At 36.3% G+C, this 22924-nt stretch overlaps 1 protein-coding gene across 1 annotated transcript in view; it reads right to left on the bottom strand.

Annotated features, from left to right (window-relative positions):
- Positions 1–20748, bottom strand: part of DEUP1 (deuterosome assembly protein 1) — a 40664-nt gene extending 19916 nt beyond the window's left edge. Inside the window, exons 1-7 of the mRNA XM_059466943.1 lie at positions 20739–20748; positions 19709–19773; positions 15820–15991; positions 14397–14492; positions 9088–9222; positions 6115–6228; positions 3496–3708 (exon numbers count right to left, since the gene is read on the bottom strand). Coding sequence (XP_059322926.1) covers positions 3496–3708; positions 6115–6228; positions 9088–9222; positions 14397–14492; positions 15820–15991; positions 19709–19752 — 774 coding nt within the window. The 5' untranslated portion in view covers positions 19753–19773; positions 20739–20748. The remainder of the gene's footprint in view (positions 1–3495; positions 3709–6114; positions 6229–9087; positions 9223–14396; positions 14493–15819; positions 15992–19708; positions 19774–20738) is intronic.
- Between the last annotated feature and the right edge of the window lie 2176 nt (positions 20749–22924).

The following is a 22924-nucleotide window of genomic DNA, read 5'->3' as shown; positions in this document are numbered from 1 at the left end:
AGTGTGTTAGACAACCTGAAGACACAAGCTACATTCAGCATGATAAAATATGAATTCCAAAAAATATCAGAATTTCACAAAAATATACTGAAAACATACTAAGTATAAGAAATTGGAAATATAACCCACAAATTACAAAAGTTATAATAACAATCAGGGCTTGCAATAGTAATATCCAGAGAATATGTATTGCTTCTTACCTAAGATCCTAATGCATGTTTCAGATTAAAAAAAAAATAAATTATTCTAAGGGTACTGATCCTTTACCTTTCAAACTATTACACTAAAAACATTCACATTTTTCATAATTTCTTCATTTTATTTCAACATAGCTTCCATCTTTAAGAGCAAAAAAAAGCCTTTAAAATTTCAAAAGAGAAGTGGATTCCAGGAACTGCACTGCAAGGAGGAACTTCAAAGGTTTATTTCCCCTAGAGGCTCCTATGAGAATGACCCTCCTCCCAAGAAGTCAGTGGTCTTCCTCAGGCTGAAAGGGTTGCTGAAGACGGATATTGAAGTGCTTTTGCATTTTTTTAGGTTTTTTTTTTTTTGGGAGGGCTGCATATATGGACTCATTAATCTTATCCTTTGTTACATTAAGACCAAGAGAGCTTTTTGAAACACCAAAATGCAATTCTGGGTATATTCAAGTGAAATAAAGCTTAATAAACTGTTAAAGTTGTTGGTAAGACTTGCTTATTCTCTTCATGACTCCAACGTTCAAGAAATAGCCACAATTGCTTTATAACACATGAACTTGGGAGATGGTTACTCATCTGACTTCATTCTAGGGTGGATAAGGGAAATGAATTCCACACAATTGTGTGTCAGAAGTCATATTTTCTGTGATAGACTGCAGTCAGCAAACATATTTACATCAATTTTATTTTCCTGTGAATTAAAATAGTAGCAGGAACAACAGTAGCCACAGGAGCAGCTGCAATAATAATTGAAACAGAATTTCAGGTCAAGAGTTTCACAGTTTCACACATCAGTTAAAAAAAATTAAAGATGCATCACTTATTATTTTAGAAAATATCTACTGCATCTGGTTAAAATGAAAATTAATTTTGAAGCAGAAAACTTTAGTATTTGTTTAGAAAATATCTCATATAGTGACTCTATTTCAAGTTGAAAAAATAATCAAATCTTTTCTTTCCTTCTGTGAAAAGTTTTGCTTCTACTAGCTTGCCAATCAAAGTCCCAAAAATTTCCTGATCAGCTCTTGTTCTGATTCTACTCAAAGCTGTTTGTGGTGGGTTGACCCTGACTGATGCCAGGTACCCACCACAGCCACACTGTCACTGCCTTTTCCAGCTGGACAGGGCAGAGAAGCAAGAGAAATGCTCTTTGTTGGTTTCTGGAGAGAATGACAGGGAGAGATCACTCACCAGTCACTGCCAAGGGAGAACAGACTCACCTCAGAGAAATCAATTTATTCCTAATCAAATTAGACCTGGTTAATGAGAAATAAAACCTAAATCTTAGAACACCTTCTCCTCATGCCTCCTTTCTTCCCAGGCTCACCTTCACTCCTCAGTTCTCAACCTCCTCCCCTCCAGTGCTCTGTCAGACATGGGGGAAGCTTCTAGTACCTTCTCACAGAGGCCATCCCTGGAGTGCCCCCATTACCAAAACCTTCCCAGCATAAACCCAATACACTATTCAACCTTTGAAATATAATTATATGGTGTATTTTTACAGAAATTAGTATCCAAAAGCTGACTTAATGCTGACTTTTCAAGAACCAAGACCCTTGTGTGATATTTTCAGGTTACCTCTCATGTTATGCCTGAAGATAAGTTTGTCAGATAATTCACAGGGTAGAGAAATAGACTGCAGTCTCCATTTAGATCTTTTAAACTTTGTGTTTTCTGTAAAGTCAACAAACTGCTCTTCCATAAATTTCACTTTATTATTTGCTAATTAATAGTATAAGTGAAACAATTAGAAGCACACTGAAATGATCATAGGCATAAAGGAATATATAAGGCTCAATGTTTCTTGCTTTCATTGCCATCAGAGTTCTCCACACCAATATTTCCATCTACTCCTTCCTCTGCTATCCATATCATATCCAACTATTGCCATCCTCCATCTAATTCTCCTTCACATAAACATGCTTACTTTTTATGGCTGACAACAGGCCTTGTAATTTCTTCTTTCTCATACAGACATTCCTAAAAAATTATTTTCCCTGAGCTACTCCTTTTCATCAAACATTGACATCAGTGTTTCCCTTATGCAGCTATTTCCAAATGCATCTTTTCTAACGAACATAACAGCATTCCACACCACCAACACAGTTATTCTGCAATTTTCTGCCCTTCAGATGACACTGTTGTGTACATCCAGCTCCACTTCTACTTAAAGTGTCTTCAAGCTTCCGACAGCTCCTGAACTCTCTTGAATACATGATTCCAAAATTCTTCCTGCTTGAAGATTTTCTCCAAGGTGATGGCACAATCTCTCCACCATACAGCTTGTATCCCCTTGCTCCGACTGCCATGATTTGATCCACTGCATATTCTACTCCCATTGCTTTGATGGCAGCCTTTTTAACAGGCCCCAAAACAGAAGTTTTGCTTGCACACTGATAAGTTGTGCTCAGGCAAAAGACTCAATGAACTAATGCGCAAATGGCATGTATAAACTTGACTCTTCTGACAACACAATCTGAAATTAACCTCTGCCACATATATGCTAATTCCTATGAAGTGTATTACACATGCTGTTAGCACTCTGTGAGACTATCTGTAAACAGAAACAAATCTTTCTCCAAAAAGACTTGAAGTTACTATACACCATTCAGTGTATTACTGAACCTAGAAGTGCTTAAATAAATAAGCAAAAGCATAACTGATATATGTTATCAGAAAAAAAAAATGTAACAGGAATCTCATTCCTGATGTGTTTCAAACAGAGATAATAAAAAGGTTGTAAAGATCTTGTATTATCTCAATCTTGTCAAAACTCATATACCATGACCAAAAGAAGAGGAGCAAATGGCTGCCTTCATAGATCAGTGCTATGCTGAAAAACAATGAACTAGGGATAAAATCTGATGGTTATTTACAATAGCCAGAAATGTAATTTTTTTTTAATTGACTGCATAATCTCATTTCAAAACAAACAAAATATACCATACATGTTTGTATATACTTATTTACTAGTTATATGGCACAATGAACAACAAAGTGTAAATCAGATAAAGAGCTTTTACAGAAGTAACTTATATTCAAGGAACCAAACTAGGGGAAGTTCTAGTAGATGCCATGGACATAGGAGAGTTATAAAACCCTAGATACATAGACAAGAGAAAAAATATACTGCTACAATTCAAACTAATTTCTGTTTTACTAAAAAACTCCACCTATACTGCTCCCACATTATTCTTTGCTCAAACACAGAATACACCTAATGTATATTTATGTAGGCATCTCATCTTGATTTTCCAATATTAATTCCACAATCATCATAAAAAAACATTACTACCTGGCACTGATTTTGGTAAGTTTTTAGATCCTCATGAAGTTTCATGTTTTCCTCTACCAGTTTATTCTTGTTTCTTGCTATTTCATTCACAATTGCCTTTAGCTTTTCAATAATCAAATCATCATTTTCACTTTTGGGCTGGGTATAGGTAATTAGCTCTTCTTGGTCTTGTTTCTTCTTGCATATTTGGAGTTGATAATTCTGGCTCTGCCTCTATAAAACATGAAAATATTTTAAATTAAACTCAATAGTTGTATGTAAATTGCTCGGACCAAATCGTTACTACTAAAATCGTAAGGCTATTCCTGTCTTCACCTGGATTTGCTTAGAAAAGATGATACAATTCAAAGAGTTTGAATTACTTGCCCTCAGTTAAAAAATAAGAAAAGTTTCAAAAACCTTCAAGGGCACGGGAGTTTTTCAAGGATTTTTTCCTCCTGTGCTGTGTATTTTCCTAATAGTTAATGTTAATGAGCCTCAAATGTGAAAAAGGTGATTATGATGACCTACTCAAAGCAGTTACCTGTGAGAAATAATTTGAGAGAAATGTTCCTCTTTGATTCATTGAACTCAGTAGGAGCTGTGTGTGTGTGTGCCTCAGGATAGATATTAACCTTTGACTAGAGGGCTACCATTACATAGGACATGTACAAACAGCCCAGTTACTACAGGAACTGCACTTCTTTGAGATCATTATCCTTAAACTTGGGAAAGAATCATTTGTACATTTGGCAGAGTCCTACACCCCATGCAGCTTCTTGTACCAATTAAAATCCTAAACACAAAACTTCAGAAAATTGGTATTGCCAGTATTTCTGAGTCCACAGGCATTGTGAAGAAGCGTAATTACTATGGCAACTGTTTTTGCTGTTTAAAAAATTATCCACATGAATCCCACTACTGGGAGATTAAAAAGCAGCACTAATCTTTCAGAAGACTGAGAATTACTTGAAAAATGACAACAAAATATGACCTGGAAATCATACATCATATGCAGAGAACAAGTTGGGCAAGAAAATATAAAGTGAAAATAAATAGGGTTTAAAATACCATATTTCACTGACAAGGATGGCAAAAAGTCATACTTTAGACAGTTTTTGATGTTATTGACTATGTCCCCATAATTTGTGTTGGCTGAGAACCTAAGCAGAATGGACCACTGGCTGCATATCAAATAAAAAGCCAAAAAATATTTGCAGGTTAAGTTTCATTTCTATAGATAAAAAAAATTAAGGTCTCTTTGACATCCAAGTTATGAATTCTGATGTATCCAAGTGTCAATATATCCTGTGAAAACCACACTGCAAGATTGCAACTGAAAATCAAAGATCTCATGCAAGACGAATTTCAGGCAAAGATGCAGGAACAATTAACACTTTTGAAACAGCTAAGGGTCCATCAGACTTGGATGTTAAAAAATAGTTGGTGTTATGTTACAGTTGTTAAGGAAATTGTCTTCAAAGAAAGTTCACTGATGGAATTGAAAGCTTCAACAGAAAAATGTGAATCATCACCCTCACTACTCTATTATGACTTGTCTAAGTGTACAATCAACATGTCATCAGTCAATAGTTTTGTCTAGTCAAAGACTTGCTTTTTTAACACATTTCCATGAAAGCTCAATTGCTGGAATATAATGCTCTCAGCAGCTAAACCCAAAACATAACTGTCATCCTTGGAAACTCTGGATATGTGTAAAGAGTCTCACAGGAATTGTTAAGAAAGTGTTTCACTAGATTAAGATCCAATGAGCTTAGTAACAGTGGAAAAGGGAATTACCAGTGAGCAACATAATTGGCTTCCCTTTACTTAATCTTCAAGCTGTCTTGTGGTGCAGTAAATTTGTAAGTTATTTTCTGGTTTTTTTAAGAGAAGGATAGGTCACTATGATAGCATTAAATAGCTTTTTTTTTCTGGATTAGAAGGAATTAAAAAAAATAAAAATATGTAGTATCAATAGTCTATCTATAAAAAAAGCAATAAGCAAATTGGCAAGTAAAAAATAATCATTAAGTCAAGCAAGGAACTGCATAGTAACCAAAAGGCTGAAAAATATGAAAAAAGGGGGCTAAGTGATCCAATGAACAACTCCAAGAGTGATTCTGGAGTAGCATATGAAAATTCATTTTTCTGCATAACTGATGCTACTGTATATTTATGATCTTCAAAAAAAGAAGGCTATCAGATTTGAAGGAACTTTATACTTGCGTCAATACCTCAATGGCACACACTATTTACTTGGTAAGATACTTTTTAATAACTTGTCAAATTAATTGCACATTAGCAAATAACATGGAAAAGTGTATCTATAATATGCTTAAAAAGCAAAAAGGAACAGTCAGTGTCTTCTGTCATTGTTTGTGGGTTTTTTTAGAAATATTAACATTTCCATCATGATCTTTATTTGTTTTCTCACTTTCATGAGAAAAACTAAATTAAAATAAGTCCATGTATCATTAGATGTTCCAGTATGGTTCTGCCTTACCATATATTCACTACCAATACACACATGCATTGTAAGATTCACTGCAATCTTAGTTTTTAAAAATTAAGTTAAAGTAAGCTCTAGCTGAGCAAAGAGTTAATTTTCTTCCTCGAGCAGGAAGGTAGGAATTTTACCTGAAATAAATTACATTTCTCAGGCAATAATTTTTGTTGCATATCTCCGTAAACAGGGTTATTTACACAGGTTGTCCCGTTCTTCTCCCATTCTTGTGATTTTGCCTTAAATCCCTGAAAGACAGCAAAACAAGCCTAGGAAACATAGAGGAAATATCTATTTTCCTCAATATAAAAAATTTTGCAAATTGTATTGTTCTAAGAAATACCTAGTTTTTTAATTAATACATAATCTTTCCACAATTTTGGAAATAAGTTAAAAAAAGAACAATTCCATAAACCAGCCATCCAGTCACCCCCACCAGAGAAAGACCAGTCTTAAGGGCTACTGATCTGAGAACAATGAGTGTAAACATAATAATTGAATAAAACCAATAAAATAGAGTTATTACTATGATACACAAATTGTATTGGATGGTAGTTCCTGTGAGTTTAAAGCTGTATCAGTGTTGAGCAGGGTAATCAGCAGGGAATCAAACCCTTAATATTCAGACACAAAGTGCTCACTTTTCACCTTGATTTTTAATGGGACAGCAGCTACATTGAATAAATTTTACTTCTTGCTCTCTTTAAAATTGCTGCTTCAGGTTCTGAGTTCATCTGGTTTAAACAAAAAGCTGTTTAAGAAATTGTATTATATTAGATTTATCTAATACTAGTTTTGTATTTTCACTTACATTTATATTTATAGTGTATCTGAATATGCTTTAAACTCATGCCAAACCTTGTATGTTCATAAATATATTTTAAAGGCAGTACCCTAAAAATAAGCAAAATTTCAGTTACTAGAACCGTTGCTCTTTTAGTCTGAAAATTCAGCAAAATAACAGTACACGGATTTATATATTGAAAACTAATGGAAATGTTGTTTCAAAAAGACAGATGATATTTTCTAATTAAGCTAAACTGGCATATTCCCCAAATTTAAAACAATACGGAATTTTTTTGCTACTGAAGAAAACCTGACTATTTTTCAACACATATTAATACAAATCTTCTTTCACAGCTTTCCTGATATCTGCTTTGGCATTTATAACAATAAACATCTCCCTATTTTATAAAACATGATTCAAATGGAGTTTCAGACTACTTAATAAGGACTGTAGGTTCAAGGCCTTACTAAAGCACTGCTGAGCTTAGTAGATTTTCACCACAGTAATTATTTCCTGAATACTCAAATTTGCTGAATATATTCCAAGCACCCATTTTTCATACTGCATAATTAATCAAATTATAGCATTGTCTTACATTATTTTCACATTTTAATCTTGAGTAAGGTTATTCTCAAATTAGCTGACAGCAGTGATATATCAATGATAGATGTACAACCCATTTATTATTCTTGCAGTATCTGATGTTGGCAGCTATGCTGCAGTCCAAAGCATCGTAGCTTTTCTGATGGTGAGAACTTCCATGTGGAGGAGACAGCCAACATCAGACAGCCAACATCAGCCACCATCAGACAGACACATCCCAACACAGATAGAGTTGGGATGTGTCTATGTGGATACAGGAACCTGGAGGTCACAGAAGTTAGTCCTGTATCTTACAGAATAACGTAAAAGGCAAGTCCAAAATACAGATCCTGAGACCCGCTTAATTTGGGTTAAAAGTAGGAGACTACTTAAAATCTACTAGTGCTGAATTTCTTGATTGCAAAGTCCTCAGTGTCCAAATCACCTACATCGTAAATTCACATCATAAACATGTAAGTCCTCCCCATGCTTAGAGCTGGGCAAGCAGCTCCCAAATCAACTGGTTCCACTCTCCTTGCTTTGCCTACAGCACCCAGCCCAGTAAGCATGTGGAGCACACACTACTTTATTATGCTGTTCACAAAGGATGGACAGAGAAAACATGGACTTTGTGATCATCCTATGCTTCATCAGATTACTGCTTAGACTGTTCTTCCCATAAGTGGAGAGCTCGGTGTAAAAATCTTTCAAGAGAGAACCTGAAGTATAATCTTCCCATGTTAGTTTTCTACCTAACAGACAAATGTTATTTTTCAGCAGGCTCCAATTCTTCCTTTTGAAGTTGTTTCATTTAGCTCAGGATATCAGGAAATTTATCAGATAAAAAAGCAGCAAAAATTAGCATACCTAGAGATGATATTGCTCATTTAGAGAAAATAATACTGGATATCAGTTTCTGCCCCAGTGAATGCAGCCAGAGCCATTTGGGGAGAAGACACCACTTGTGGGCACACTCTTTACAAGCTCTCTATCTTGCCTAACTTTCCTGCTGGTCCAATAAATACCACAGATCATATTATTCCACATATTATTATCATATTATTCCACAGATCATAAAGTAACCTCTGAGAAGTCAAGATTGGGAATTATGAACAAAAATCACTGTCTTCCTGTATTCAAGAATAAGTCCACTAAAATTCAACCCATGTCCAAAGGGATAGGGAGTATGACTGAATCCTGTCCTCAGCATCTATTATCTAGTCCCCCAGCCAGTATGCTGGATTCTGCAGAATGTTTTTTTAAGTGCCTCATCCTTCCTCATACATTGCCTAGGGAAATTAGGCACTGAGGTCAAGGCCATGGATTGCTACAGGCATATGGGTACTGACAGGATAGAGGTTTAACAAGCAGTTTTCCAATCCAAAAACCTTTTTTCTATGTAGCCCAATATGCTCAAGGTTGTCCTGAGGTCTATAAAACTTGAATTAATGATAGGTATTATGTGACAGTATCCTGTACATGTACAACCTCTCATGCCTCAAAAGAGACTGTGCTATCCAGTACACATCTATTCATCAGGAAAAAAGTAAAATTTATTTATAGTTGCATTTACAAAAATTTTGCTATTAAATAATATTAAAACTAAGAACCATTCTCACCAAAGCAAGACAATGATATAATTTCCTTTAACTATGAGCAAAATAAAGCTTACAATTTTAAATCAAAGATTAGTTATAGAAGCCCATTAAAATTAAAATATAATGACAACTATTCTTACCTCCAGTTTCACATATAAATTCCTTGGGTTAGATGATGTCTCCAGATTTTCCTCACATTTTTCTCTGCTTTCGAGCTTTTTTTGTTTTAACTGGTAAGACTGTAGCTTTTCATAGCTATGTATCAACTTTGAAAACTAAAAACAAAAGTAGAGTTGAACATGCAGAATCTATCAAGGAGGATCACATGGCCAAAGTTTTCTTTAAACTGGAATCACCAACGGCATCTTTAGCATTCTAAATGTTTAATCAATGTAACAAAAAATCTATGAATGACGTTAAAATCAATTAATAAAGTTATCACAGATGAACAAGACTATGCTCTCATATAAATGTTAACTAACTGTTCAAATGGGTTCATTTGACAGCTACTTAATTCTGCTGCAGCTCTCCATGGCATTGCTACCCTCAGAGTCATTTCCTCTTTGGTGTTCACATGGATTGTTCTACACTTGTTTACTGCCACCTTGTGTTGGCAATTTAAAGGGTGCTTCACTAGTCAGAATGAAAGATTATCATTAATGTACACTAAACTTGCATGTTCTTTCTTATGATGAAAATTGTTGAAATGTTATGTGTGTGATGATGGCACTCTTCTGGTACTACTGTGTGGGTCTCAGAATTAGACCTAAATAGACAACAGACACTGCCTACATGTCACCATGAAAGCCTGGCTTAGGAGTCAGAGGCACAGAAGAAAAGGTGCCAGGAGAAGGACCAGCCTCTCCAGAAAAGCAGCCAGTTTTCACATCAGTTTTTTCACATCACACTGCACAAAACAAAGGGTCTGTCTAGTGCCTGTTTACACATTTGATACGGAAAAGTGATACTGTTTGCTAGGAATATGTACATTTGGTTTTGAAAAAAACAATGCAGACCCAAGGATATTGATAAAGGAAACCCTAAAAATACCATCTTGTGGAAAGCTGAGTGAAAGGACTTTGGGAAGAATATTATGCAGAAAAGAAGCTTCCAATAAATACTGATCATGTCTCTTGTTGTTTAGTTCCTTTACATTAAAATATATATGACTTTAAAAAAACCTGACTCTCACGTAAAGTTCTTTGTATACCCGAACAAAATCCATAAAATCTCATATATTTGTTAACAGCTCAAAGTGAACTACTGTTTGGAAATGGAATGGAATCCTGTTGAGTCAACACTGAATGAGCAATTGAGGTCTGTTCAGATAACAAACATGGCAAAAAGAAGTCTAGAAAAGATACAGAACAGAAACAAATTAAAAAATAATCTGGAAACTTCCTAGACACATTTGAGATGAACTTGAGAATCATAATATGGGACAGCAAAAACTAATTGAAAAGATGACAAGAAGACAGATTGTCCTGGACTAGGAAGTTTCATGATATGAAGAGGCCCAGGCACAGATTTCACCGACTCAGAATGTCTGAATAGCAATTCTGTAACATGGGCATAACAGAGCTGAGTTATCACCTTTAAACCCAAATCAAAAGTCTTGCAGTGAAGCTGCCTATATTTGAAATTGACTTTGTCAGAGAACAGAGTTAAGATAAAATATTTAAAATGAGTCAGAGTATCCAGGCTCAAACAACATGGAACTCATTGACTTGGAAGAAAGATATCCTTTTTCAAATAAGAGTTTTGCTCTTGAATATGTTATGGCATATGTGAACTGCCTGGGAAGACTCAATTCAGATAAGACAGGTATTGGAATGCTTATGCTAAAAAGGCTAGGAAATATAGTATCCAAACAATTTGGTAAATCAGGCCAAAATGGAACAGAATGGCCAAAATGAGAACATTTAGTTTGAATCTTAGATATTTAATGACAGTAGGATATTAAAGGCAAATTGTTGTGTGGGTGTTACAATGACTGGAAACCAGACTGAAAAACAAAATCCTTTCATTTAAGGCCAGATATTTGCTTTAAAAGGTCCAAGTTTTTCTGCTTGCATGTTGTGCACCTTAAAAAAAAAGGCATTTTAGTGAGTTCTGGGGTAGAATCCATCTTAGTTTAGATTTCTGAAAGTTACACATACAAGCCTGAGATACTCTGCATCAGAAAAATCTGCCTGTAAATGATTAGTCATTTCAGCTATCTCAAATTCTTGTCATACACTGACACATATTGTATTCTGAGGGTGTCCATTTCTTTCTGGTGATTCTAAAGGGAGCTTGGGATAGCTCAGATGTAGGTTTTACATGTCTAAGTGAGGAAATTAGTTGCAAAGTTCTTAGAGCAAGAAAGGATCCTTGTTCTTTTGCTGAGAGATTTCCATCATTTTCAAAGTCAGAATATTTACTAGGCATTAATATAAAAAAATAAAAAAAGAAAAAGAAGGATCAAAGTAATGCAGATGAACCTCAGAAAATTTTGCTATTTAGTTATGACAAAATGCTGCATGTTTGAATGAATACAACAGTGTAGTCTAGGAGTTTCAGGTTACATACTAGGAATTATTTCCCTTTTACAAGAAAAATATAGGTTTTACTGCATTCAACAGGCACACAATCAATTCAGAGGGAATACTGTTCATTAAACAGAAAAGAAATTCATTCTGAATAGCCTAGCATTCTGACAGCTAGAAAAAGTCATCCTTACTATTTTTATCACGATTAGGAAGGAAGAAATCTTCAGTGGGATTTTAAGAATACATCTGTAGAGAAGATACAATGCTACTGGTAAATAGTAACACACAATTTGCGCAAAACTAAATTGTAGCTCGTAAGATTGTACCATTTAGAAGGTGGTATAACTTCCAAGTGAGAATAAGAACTGAAAGAAGGGAATCAAAGGAGATAAGGCAAAAATTAATATTGCCACAGAAGGTCTATATTTTAGATAAGAGTTTGTGTAGCTCAGAATTTGGGACATTAACGTCATTCCATTGCAGAAAATGCAGCCCTGTAATTCAGGAAAGACACTCAGTAAGGAGATGTGGCAAAAGCTAGAGGAGCAGAGTGGGACAGTCCTGTTGTCTAGCATAGGTGCTAGGAATTGTTCTGACAGGTAGACTTGTGTTTATCACATGGAGAATCAAGGCAGGCCCCTTAACAGAGGCATTTAACAGTTTTCTTTTTCAGTCAAGGTGAATGAGGTGGATATTTCATGAAGAAATATGATTTGGTCAAAGGAGAGGAATGGGCACTGGAAAATAAAATGCAAACATCATCAGTGCTGGAACTATTAGAAAAAGGAATAGGATGACTGAGAGAATGTAATGTTTGGAGACATGGATTGGGAAAGTGACCTATATTCTTAAGAGCTAGAAATCCAAAGTTCTATCAAGTTTATCTTGCATAAAGATAGAAGAAGAAGCAATCAAGAAACCCAAAGAAAGGTTAAATGGTCTGAGTGGTAACTAAAAAGGATAGTTTGGGGATGAAATATAACCAGATTTAAAGAGAAAAGCTTGTAGGTTAGAAAATGTCAGGTTCTTTAAAAAAATAAAAGAGAAAACAGGTTGTATTTGCCCGTGGAAAGGACTTGTAGGACAATTAAACACTCCAAAATAAAAATCTTTATGAAAAATTGCCTGGACTTTCAATTTCAGAAGGTTCAATTTCAGTGAAGATATTAGCAACAACATGTAACATAAACCCAAGCATTTTTAGCACAGGATAAAAAAAATAATTAAGAAGTGAAAAATATAGCAGCAAATGTTATAAAGAAAAAAGAGCTTTACTATATTTCTGAGAATAGTTCTGCACTGCTAAAAGATACCCTACTACTTATGCATAAAATGTCACACTCCTTTTCATTATGTGATGTTTATCTTCTCAACAATCATGCTAAGATGATGCTTTTCTGCAATTTGTGTAAATTATAAACCAGCTTTTATTTCTAGCTACTTTCCCAAATGATTAGAAGTGTTAATTACAAAACAGCCAAAGCATTCACTGCCTATTTAAAGAATTGTTTTCCAAATCCATTTTCAATTGTAAAAGAAAATATAAATTAAATACAACATAACATTAAAAATAAGTAATAGATTTATTCATTTGATGGACTCAGGTGTACTATCACTTCTAAATGAAAATAATGATACTCCATTTATGCAATCTGACATCATTATATACTAAGTGTGGTGACTGGAAATTCTGAATTATAACACTATATCTCTGGTAGAAGAATCCAGTGAAGGGAACAGAAAAGTAGCAGGAAAAACAATGCAGAGTTGTGTACCTTAGCTGTTAAAATCTCAGAAACAGAATCAACTCAAGTTTGCCACGAATTTATATTCATGATTGAAGTAGAAAATACTGAACAAACAAACAGGTGCAGAGCAAACACAGCCAAACTGCATCATAAAACCTCAGAAACCTCAGGTTTGGGTTGAAATGGACTTTTCAAAGACCATCTAGTCCAACTCCCCTGCCGTAAACAGGGACACCTTGCATTAGGCAGCTTGCTCTAAGCCCCATGTAGTCTGGCCTTGAACACTTCCAGGAATGGGGCATCCACAACTTCTCTGGGCAACATTTTCCAACGTCCCATCACCCCCACTGAAAAAAATAATAAATTGCTCCTCAGGTACAGTCTAAATCTGCACTCATTCAGTTTAAAACCCTTGTCCTTTCACTCAGCCTGTCTTCACTGGAGAGCTGGTCCAGACCCCTCTGATCTTTTTCATGGCCTCCTCTTGACTTGCTCCAACAGGTCCAAATCTTTCTCATACTGGGCACCCCAGAGCTGGACACAGCACTGCAGGTGGGGCCTCACCACAGCAGAAAAGGGAGAGAAAAACCTCCCTCCATCTGTTGGCCACATTTTTTTTATGCAGCCCAGGATACAACTGGCTTTCTAGGCTGCACGAACACTCTGAAATAAACAAAGTCAGAACAAATTCCCAACATCATTAATGTGGGTTACTCCAGTTTTGATACAAGGGAAATCTATACCTTATGGAAAGCTATCAGACCACTTTAACAGTTGTGTAAATCAGGGAAACTAAAACCAGAAAAAGATATAGCAAAGACATGATATGCACAGTATAACTCTTAAAATCCGTAGCATGCATCACTCATATTAACATGAATCCAATTACCTGTTTTAGTAATTCACCAAGGCTTTAGTTTATTAGTCTGAAGTTAGGAAATCAAGTATTTGTCTTCATAACAGATGTCACATTCACATCAAAATCCATCCAAAGAGTTTTGACATGACAGTACATAAATTATAATGGAGCCTGGTAGGAAGCTGTAGCCATCATCATTTGTATGACACAATTCATCTTTCCCAAATCCATGATGGCTCATCTATACAATTTGGCATGTGTAAGCTTTTTATACTGCAATCACAAAATAATGAAACTGACATTTTTCTTACTTGAGATTTCAGTGCTTGAAGCTGAGTTTCGTAACTCTGAGCCATTTCATTTTTAGTTTTCTGTAAGTTTTCCAATTCTTGTTGAAGTAGTCCCACCTAAAGTTAAAATAAGCATTCAAATGTACCTTTTATGACATTTTTCAAAATATGTAATTTTTGGGAAAGTAATTTGAAACTTTAAAAGAAGATCACTGCTTTAAGAAGAGATATCAAAAATAAGTATTAAATCAGTAGCTTGATAATAGAACTGCATACCACAGACCTAGATTGTCAACATCAAACTAGGAATTTTACGGTAAAAAATCTCATTACATGTTATGATTTAGTCATAATATTGTACAAGTCTGTCATGAAAGACCATTCCTGAAAGCTTTTTAAACGCAACTACAGTGTTCCCCATTGTGAAAATTTTCCTTGCTTGGCTTATAAAATGATACAAATTACCTTCCGGTATTTATGTACAAATTACCAGAAGACACCGTGGAGTCATTTCAGCTCCCTAAGTGCAGTGCCATTTGTGATATCATAAATTATTACTGCGTTTCACAGAGACCTGAGAAACATGACAGAGAGCATACACAGCACCTGTGCTTTTCTGGAGGGGCACTTGGAAGCTTGGTAGAATATGTTGAAGTATTTCAGATAATGTCCCTATACAGCAAATAAATTGATGCTTTCAGGATGGGCTACTTGAATTCTTGTCTTGGTTCCTCTGACTGCAGGGACTAAGGGGAAGTTCCTAATTGCTCATTAGGGAAAGTCACTCCATTTTCAAAACTCCCACAGGCAATTTAGCCACCTAGCTCACACAAGGATTCCCTCATGCAAAATTCAGCTGGCTTGAACTAGAACTGAATGCTATGCAAGGATTTCTTGATGCTTCTGAATAATTATTCAGAAGAAAAGACTGTGAAATACAGAAAACACCAGGTACACTGGGGCTTTAAGTTTCATATGAAAGTTGAAGTAGTAATACTTTTCAAGTCTTCACAATGAGTAAAATTATCATACAAAGACAGTATATTATGTAAAATATTAAAAACCAGGAATAGACAGGAGTAACAAAGACATGATTTTGGGAACCTTTTTGAACTGCATTCTTCCATTTAAACTTTCTGATGAAATGAGAAATGCTGGCATTTAGAAAAAACACCAAACTATCTTTTTACAGCTAACCCGAGAATATTTCATGTAGACTTTAGGGAAATAGAAGAAATATGAGATTTTCAATGACATTTTTACAATCACTTTTCAGAACAGAAGTACACTTTAAAACAAAACACTAAGGATAATTAGTGACCTTTAAGGGGTGTTTGGTATTTTTACATGATAGAACAAATGGTCTTATGGAGAATTTAAAGCATGCTAATAAGAAACTACAAGAATAAATACTTTCTTTATAGAATGTGATATTCTTAAATACCTCTTGACCTTTTTGATCCAGTTTGCTTTGGGCACTTGCTAATTCTTGATCCTGGATATCCATCTTTGCTTCCAAAGCTCTCATCTTTCTTTCCCATTCTACTTGCTTTCTGTTTACCATGATGTCAATTTGATGCACTAATTCCTGAAGTTCAGCTTCACATGGAGAAACTCTAAAAACATAAAGAAATTTTTCAAATAAAGAGTAAGGGAGAAAACAAATTTTTATTTACATTATTTACAATTCTCTTTTAATTGTGACCAAACTAACCACTTTTCAACAACAGAAAGAAAAAAAATGGGAAAGTTAAATGATGTCTTCAACTGTAGGTGGAACCTCACTCATCAATCTTGAGTTTGCCTGCATGCTCAACTTTTGACTGCACTAAACTGAAAAAACAGCTCCTTAATGTGGATATCACAAATCTTTTATTTGGTGCTTAAATTGTGCACATCCCTTGTTTTGATAATTATTACAGGAAATTTGAGTGAATTTGTTAGATTTATAACATCATAATTAAAACTTAGCATGATTTTTTGAAGTTAAATTCTTTAGAACTTCTTTTATATCCACAAATCCTTGAAACTGTGATGGTATCAATGTTAAGTTTGGAAGGGCTTTTTAAATGCACACATAAATCTTAATGACTTTTTAATGTTAAAACTGTTGGTAATGCTGTTTTGAAATTTAATATGAATCACAGGATGACAATAGCCGAAATGCAAGCAAGTGATGTATATTGCTCAAAACAAAAACACCCCTCTGCTAAGTGCCTGGAACCCATCTCAAAAGTAGCATTAATGATGTGTAAACTTTGCTGCCTCTGGGTGGAATATAAAATGGGATTTTGAAAACAGAAGATGAAGTGATACTGCTTTATCAGGTCTACCTGTTACATCAGGAGTACTTTTTCCTTGACACTGCTGTAAAGACCTGTGCACTTCAGCCTCCTCTAATGGCAGCACTTTGGTGAACCACCAGCAATGACTCAGCTGTACTATTTTAGCCTTCAGAAACAGGTGCTTGCTTTATCATGTGTCATATGGATAATCTAAATATTGTTATGCAAGTAAGAATTCAACTTCTAGCCTAGATCATCAGATTATCCTTTCAGATCCATCATGGCTGACACCTTTCACTCTTAAATTTCACCTGCCTCTTTCAGATCTTCCCGCACATGGCATAAAAAATTTCTCTTAACAGTTCTTCCATGCTTCTTGAATCTAGAGTCATGATTATATAAAAGGGAACTGTTGAAAGAAAAACCCCTTCTGAAAGAGCTTCTCAGTATGTCTTCACTTTCTTTAATTTCTTACCTGGATCCTCTAATCACATTTGCAGCTGCAAAAGGAAATCTATATGTGAAGTTGTAGATTACTGCTGCTGTTCTACTACCAAAACTACCCTGTGCCAAGGCTCTGGTATTGAAGACAGACCTGCAGTTATCCCCACTCACTAGCAGAGAGGTGCTACTTGGTGCAGTAACTATTGCTTTAGTCCACTAGTGTTTTGGAAAGAGTGCTCATTAGCTCCTTCAGAACATGGCCAAATTTTTGGCACCACAGTTGTGAGAATTTATTTTGATCATTAGATATAGAATGCAATGGTTTCTTTAGTAAGACATGTAAGCAAACACACAAAGAACAAATTTTCTCATAAGCAAAGAAGTATGCATGGGTTTTTTTACCCATGTGGATTCAGCATTACCAGTTTGCTGAATGCATACCTAGAATGGATTTGCCACACAGGGAAGTAATGACCTGTACTTCAGCAAGGGGCAGCTACTTTTTTTTTTTTTGGTTCCTTTACTTTGAAACAGCTTAAAACACTTAAAGTTATCTCATTTTAAAGTGACGTAGGCAAGCTCTTAATCTTCTTTTATTCTGTCTCCATATAAGTGAAAAGAGAGATGAGTCATATTCTACTGTCATTAATAACTATTCATCTTCATGTAAAACAAAATGTTTCCAAATTTAGGCAAAAATCCAGATAAAAAAGTTTTACCACCTCCAGGCCTTTTTCATTATCACAAAGGATTTTTGCACTGGTTAGACCTTTCTAGCTCTATTTATCCATCTTTTGCTTTGGAGTTCTGCATAGGTCTGCATTTTTGTGATTGTTTCCTAACAGACAGAAAAATGAATGGTAGAAAGAAGGGTATTGTCCATACACTCTAGAATAAAGCTGTTACTTAAAAACAGATTATTTAAGAAATGTTTGGTTCATACTGTCTGTCTTGAATTTATACCTTCTTCCCATATTATTTACATTTGCTCACAAATAGGCAAGTAAGTATGGCCATATTTATGCAAACAAAAGTAAAACATTCAATCTTACATAGTATATTCATTAGATTTGGATATTTACCACAGCTTCTACAGTCAATACTAATTAATTTAATTATTGCAAACTGTGCTCTAAAAATAGGAAATATACAAACCAGTTGTGGTAGAATATTCTACCCCAAAGTTCCATTATAAGAACTACAACCAACTCACTTAACAACTTTCAGCCATACAGAATCATACACATCTATGCATAGACAATTTGTGATTTATGAGTCCTTGCAGCTGGAATGTAATTGTCATGATTTTCACCACCATTACTCAGCCATTATCCCAAGTTTTAAAGGCACTGTATTATCCCTGGAATACTGTCAGCATAGACTGAAATTGTTTCCTTTCAGTGAAGATGTATCCTAAGCTACTCTTCCAGCATCTTTGTATAGTTTATGGAACTAACTAGCTAGCAAGAATTACGGTTTATGATGGGACAAATTCTTCTAGATGCATCTGCAAGTAGCCTGAAATTCCATATATTGATTAAAATAAAGGAAAGGCAGAATTCTGAATTTCTGAAATAGGCTTCTGACTTGTAAAGAATAGCAATACTTTTGGGTTTTTCTAATTCAAGTTTTTATATGGCTACTTTTACAAATCATGTAACCATGATGTGAAAAAAGAATTCCCTCAAAGAACACTTTTAAATCCCATTGAAAACTTTCTTGGGCCAGAATAAGGTATGACAGATCATGCCTCTTTTATTTTAAGAAATACTTTTACACTTAATATGTGTCATATCACGTTGTGTTGTTTCTTGGTAATGATGGCAGAATAACCTGGTTTATTTGAAAAGTAGTTAGTAAGTTTACTTACAAAATTATGATGGATAAATATTCTGTTTTAAGTAATTAAGTGGGGAACTACTTCTTATATTTGTTTGTTCCTTAAAATTGCTGAATGGGACGAGTTCCTACATCAAATCTTACTCATGTTCTCATTTCTTTAGAAAGATTGCACTAGCATATTTTTTAGATTAACTAAATACTAACATATTTTTCAGATTAACATTAAAAGAACTAAACTTGGATTATATAAAAATAAAAAATGATTATGTGCTCTTATGAAAAGTGCACTTAATACTTTGGGGGAACAGTTGTAGTTATTATCTGTGCAAAAAAGGCTAGGGCTTTAGCAATGAATCTTGTTTTCAGGATTCTTAATGTTTTAAGAGCTGTGATATGTAAGTTTATATTGCTGTAGCCTAGCAACTCCAAGTACTTTAAAAAAAAAAAGTTTGAAATAACGCTTCTTAACATCTTAATAAAACCCTACATAGCTTTGATCCTCCCCCCCCCCCTCTGGTTCAGGTATGAATATTTAAAACATTAAAATAACGAACAGAAACAGTGAGTCGACTACTAGCCAAAGCAATAAGATGTCTTGTCTTAATTATCAGCACGTTCTCCAGTTTGCATGGAAAGCAGAAGAAATACAGAATCAAGTTTGCTTCCAAAATCACTAATATTTTGCGTTTCCAATGTTTAACAAACACACATAGTTCAATTCCATCATATATTCAACTCCCAAGAGAGTAAGTCATTACGTACTTAGTCACAGCTTGTTCCTGGAACACTTCTAAGTCCTCCTCCATACCAATGATTGTCGTTTTAATCTGTTAAAACACCAAAAATCAAATAATTCAGATTCTTAAATGCATTCCTTTACATAGCCAAGTAGGGCAAACTGGATGGTTCTGTGTTTTCCTTTCATATTATGCTATTTTCTCATTAAAAACAACAAAGACAGTGGAGTGCAGCTCTAATTACAGGCTGGAATGGGCAAGACAAAAACTTCGGGAGTAAGTTCAGCTCTGACAGCAATTCTTGCACTTGCTGCAACACTGAGACAGCAGAGGTGGTGCTGAATTTGAACCTTGCCCAGGGTCTCCACACGGAAATTTGTTTTGGACCATTCCCTGTTGAGTGATGTCAACGATTTGCAAAGACTCTGAAGCAGATGAATATTAATTCATGGATCCATGGCTGCGCTCATCAAACATTTGTACCTTACACACCGTGATTAACCTGCACGCCGGCTGTAGCTGCTCTCAAACACAAATTCCTGTTGTCCGGTCGCTGCCTTTCCTGGCAGGTGCAGTCTGAGACACGCAGCCCTCAAATACCTCGGCAGGACCATCAGAACAAGGCTATTGCTGAGACCGCCCGGTTCTGCGGGTCCAGCAGGACACAGGGGTGTGTGGGGGCATGCCAGCCTGCATGCAAGAACAGTATGGGTGACGGGGGAGCATGAAATAGCCCTAATTCCTAATTCCTGGTGGGGACAGCAGTGGGGCTCTCAAGGGCACGGTCCCAGCACCCACAGACGTGGGCTATGACAGACGGCACTGCAGCCTTGGCTCCACAGGGAGCAGGCACCTGGGGTGACACGGCCAAAGGGGCGCTGCCTCCACAGGGGACCCGCACCGGAGGCGACACTGCCAGAGGGGCTGAAAAAGGACCAGCCATAGGAGACCGGCATCTGAGGTGACACCGGCACACGGCGTGCCGGGCACCTGAGGAGATCGGGGCACGGACAGCACCCCCCGGGCTTCCCCGCCGCCCCCTCCCCTCCCGTTACCTGCCGTGCTTCCCCCTCCGCTCCTGCCGTGCCCGCTGTGGCCGCGGTACGAGCCCCGCAGCCCGGCCAGCCCCGAGCCCGTCCCGCCGCGGCGCCCGCCCGTCGCCGCGGTAACCGGGAGGGCGGCGGGCGAGGCGGGAAGGCAGGCGGGACTGGGCCGGGACACGGCCGGGACAGGGCCGGGACAGGGGTAGGGCCGGGACAGGGTCGGTGCAGGGCCAGGGCTGCGCACCGGCCCCGACGGGCGCAGGGGAGGGGCGCGGGCGTCCCGGGGTCACTGCCCCCATCCCTCCTTCGAGCCGAGGGAAGCTGGAGTGAATTTCACCACGGGAAAATTTCACCCAGGGTGAAGAACATGTACTTCTCCTTTAAGATAATTTCAGAAATCAGTAGGCAAGGTCTTCTTCTTCTTCTTCTTCTTCTTCTTCTTCTTCTTCTTCTTCTTCTTCTTCTTCTTCTTCTTCTTCTTCTTCTTCTTCTCCTTCTCCTTCTCCTTCTCCTTCTCCTTCTCCTTCTCCTTCTCCTTCTCCTTCTCCTTCTCCTTCTCCTTCTCCTTCTTTCCCCCCCCTTCATCTTAAAACTCTGTTATTACTAGATAATGAAAAGCTGAACATTACCCTTTCCTCCCGCAATGACTAGCTATGCTTTTGTCAAAGGGCATCAAACGATTTTCAGATTATTTTGCAAACGACCTTGGTCTGATGCCTTTCCATTCTTGTGGCCTTCAGTCTGTCTTACTGAACAACAAATTGCTTTTAGGAATCACAGCTATTTCGGCTCTTCGCAGTAATAATTTGAAGGACTTAAAATTTCTTCAAACACCAGTGAGGTTTTCTACCAGGATGGTACCGTTCACTTTGCGTGTATTGTCTTGAAATTTCACAGAGCAGTTTCAGGACCTGCTAGTGTATTTCTGTGCACTACATGTCCAGCTTTTGCTTTGTTCTTCTTAATATGTTTACTGAAAATAACCAAGTGAACAGAAGCTTTAGTACAATTTCTAAGGAATAATCTATTTCATTGGGTTCCTACATACTGTGCTGTGTCAGATGGTTTTCGTGTAAGCAGAACTGCTGTTTCAAGCTGTAAAAATGATTTTTAATTTTTTTTTAAATAAGAGACTAAAATAAAATTATATGTGGAGTTTCAGGAAAGTTACAGAATGACAGAATTATTAGGACTGGAATGGACCTCTGGAGATCATCTCTCTGGAGATCATTTTGTCCAACTCCCTGGCCAAGGCAGGGTCACCTAGCATAGGTGACAGGAACTTCCTGATGAGGTTTGTCTATTCATTCTAGAAAAGAAGAGTTTTCCCTTGTAGCCAAGCCAGTCAGGATGACAGGAGAAAGCTGTAGGACCAGTAGCTGCACTCTGAGCCCTGAAAACATTTTCTTCATTACACTTTTAATACTTCATTACACTTTTCTTCATTATTTACACACTGTAATTGAGTTAATGTTTCAAATATAATTTCTTATAATTGAAATAGTTCTGAGATTTATTTAAATAGTGAAATTTGGGTTTATTTATTTTAAATACAGAGCTTTGAGATGATCTAAAGTATTATGTACTAGAAGTAATTTCTAATGCAACTGCCAGCAAATTTCTATTTTTTCATCTGCTCAATTGAAATGAACTTTTCAGCCATATTCCCAGTGTATATATTTTAATTTCTTCCATGTCTTACCCTATCTCAGTGGTAATCAGTTATTCAGAAATTTAACTTCCATCTGTCATGCCTAAATGGAATTGGGAGAGGGGTAACTTAAAAAAATACAGAAGAAGAATTTTTAAATTACTTTTCTATATTTTCAAAGCTTTTTAGAAGGACAATTCCACAGCCACTAGCTGGAGTTGTATTTCTAACTCTCTTAGGTATATCCAAATACCTCCCCCACTATATTAAAAAACTCCCATGTCAAATTTCTGACCTTTTTTATTTGCTTTTCCTCATCCACATCATCTCTTCACTAGAGCTTGGCTTGTGAGACTCATAACTGTTATTTGTTGACTTTAAAGAACATGCTTTACAAATTGTGACAGCCAGTCAGCCAAAAAAAAAAAAAAAGCTAATTTCAAATCAGCTTTTAGACTAAAATTCATGGAAAGCTATAAGTGCATTTCTGCAGAAAAAAAAGAAAGTAGATCAGGGCAGGTGCACAGCAGAGTGTGAAAAAATGTCA

This window comes from Ammospiza nelsoni, chromosome 2 (assembly GCF_027579445.1).
Source record: "Ammospiza nelsoni isolate bAmmNel1 chromosome 2, bAmmNel1.pri, whole genome shotgun sequence".
Classification (NCBI taxonomy): domain Eukaryota; kingdom Metazoa; phylum Chordata; class Aves; order Passeriformes; family Passerellidae; genus Ammospiza; species Ammospiza nelsoni.
This window is presented reverse-complemented; position numbering and strand designations above follow the sequence as displayed.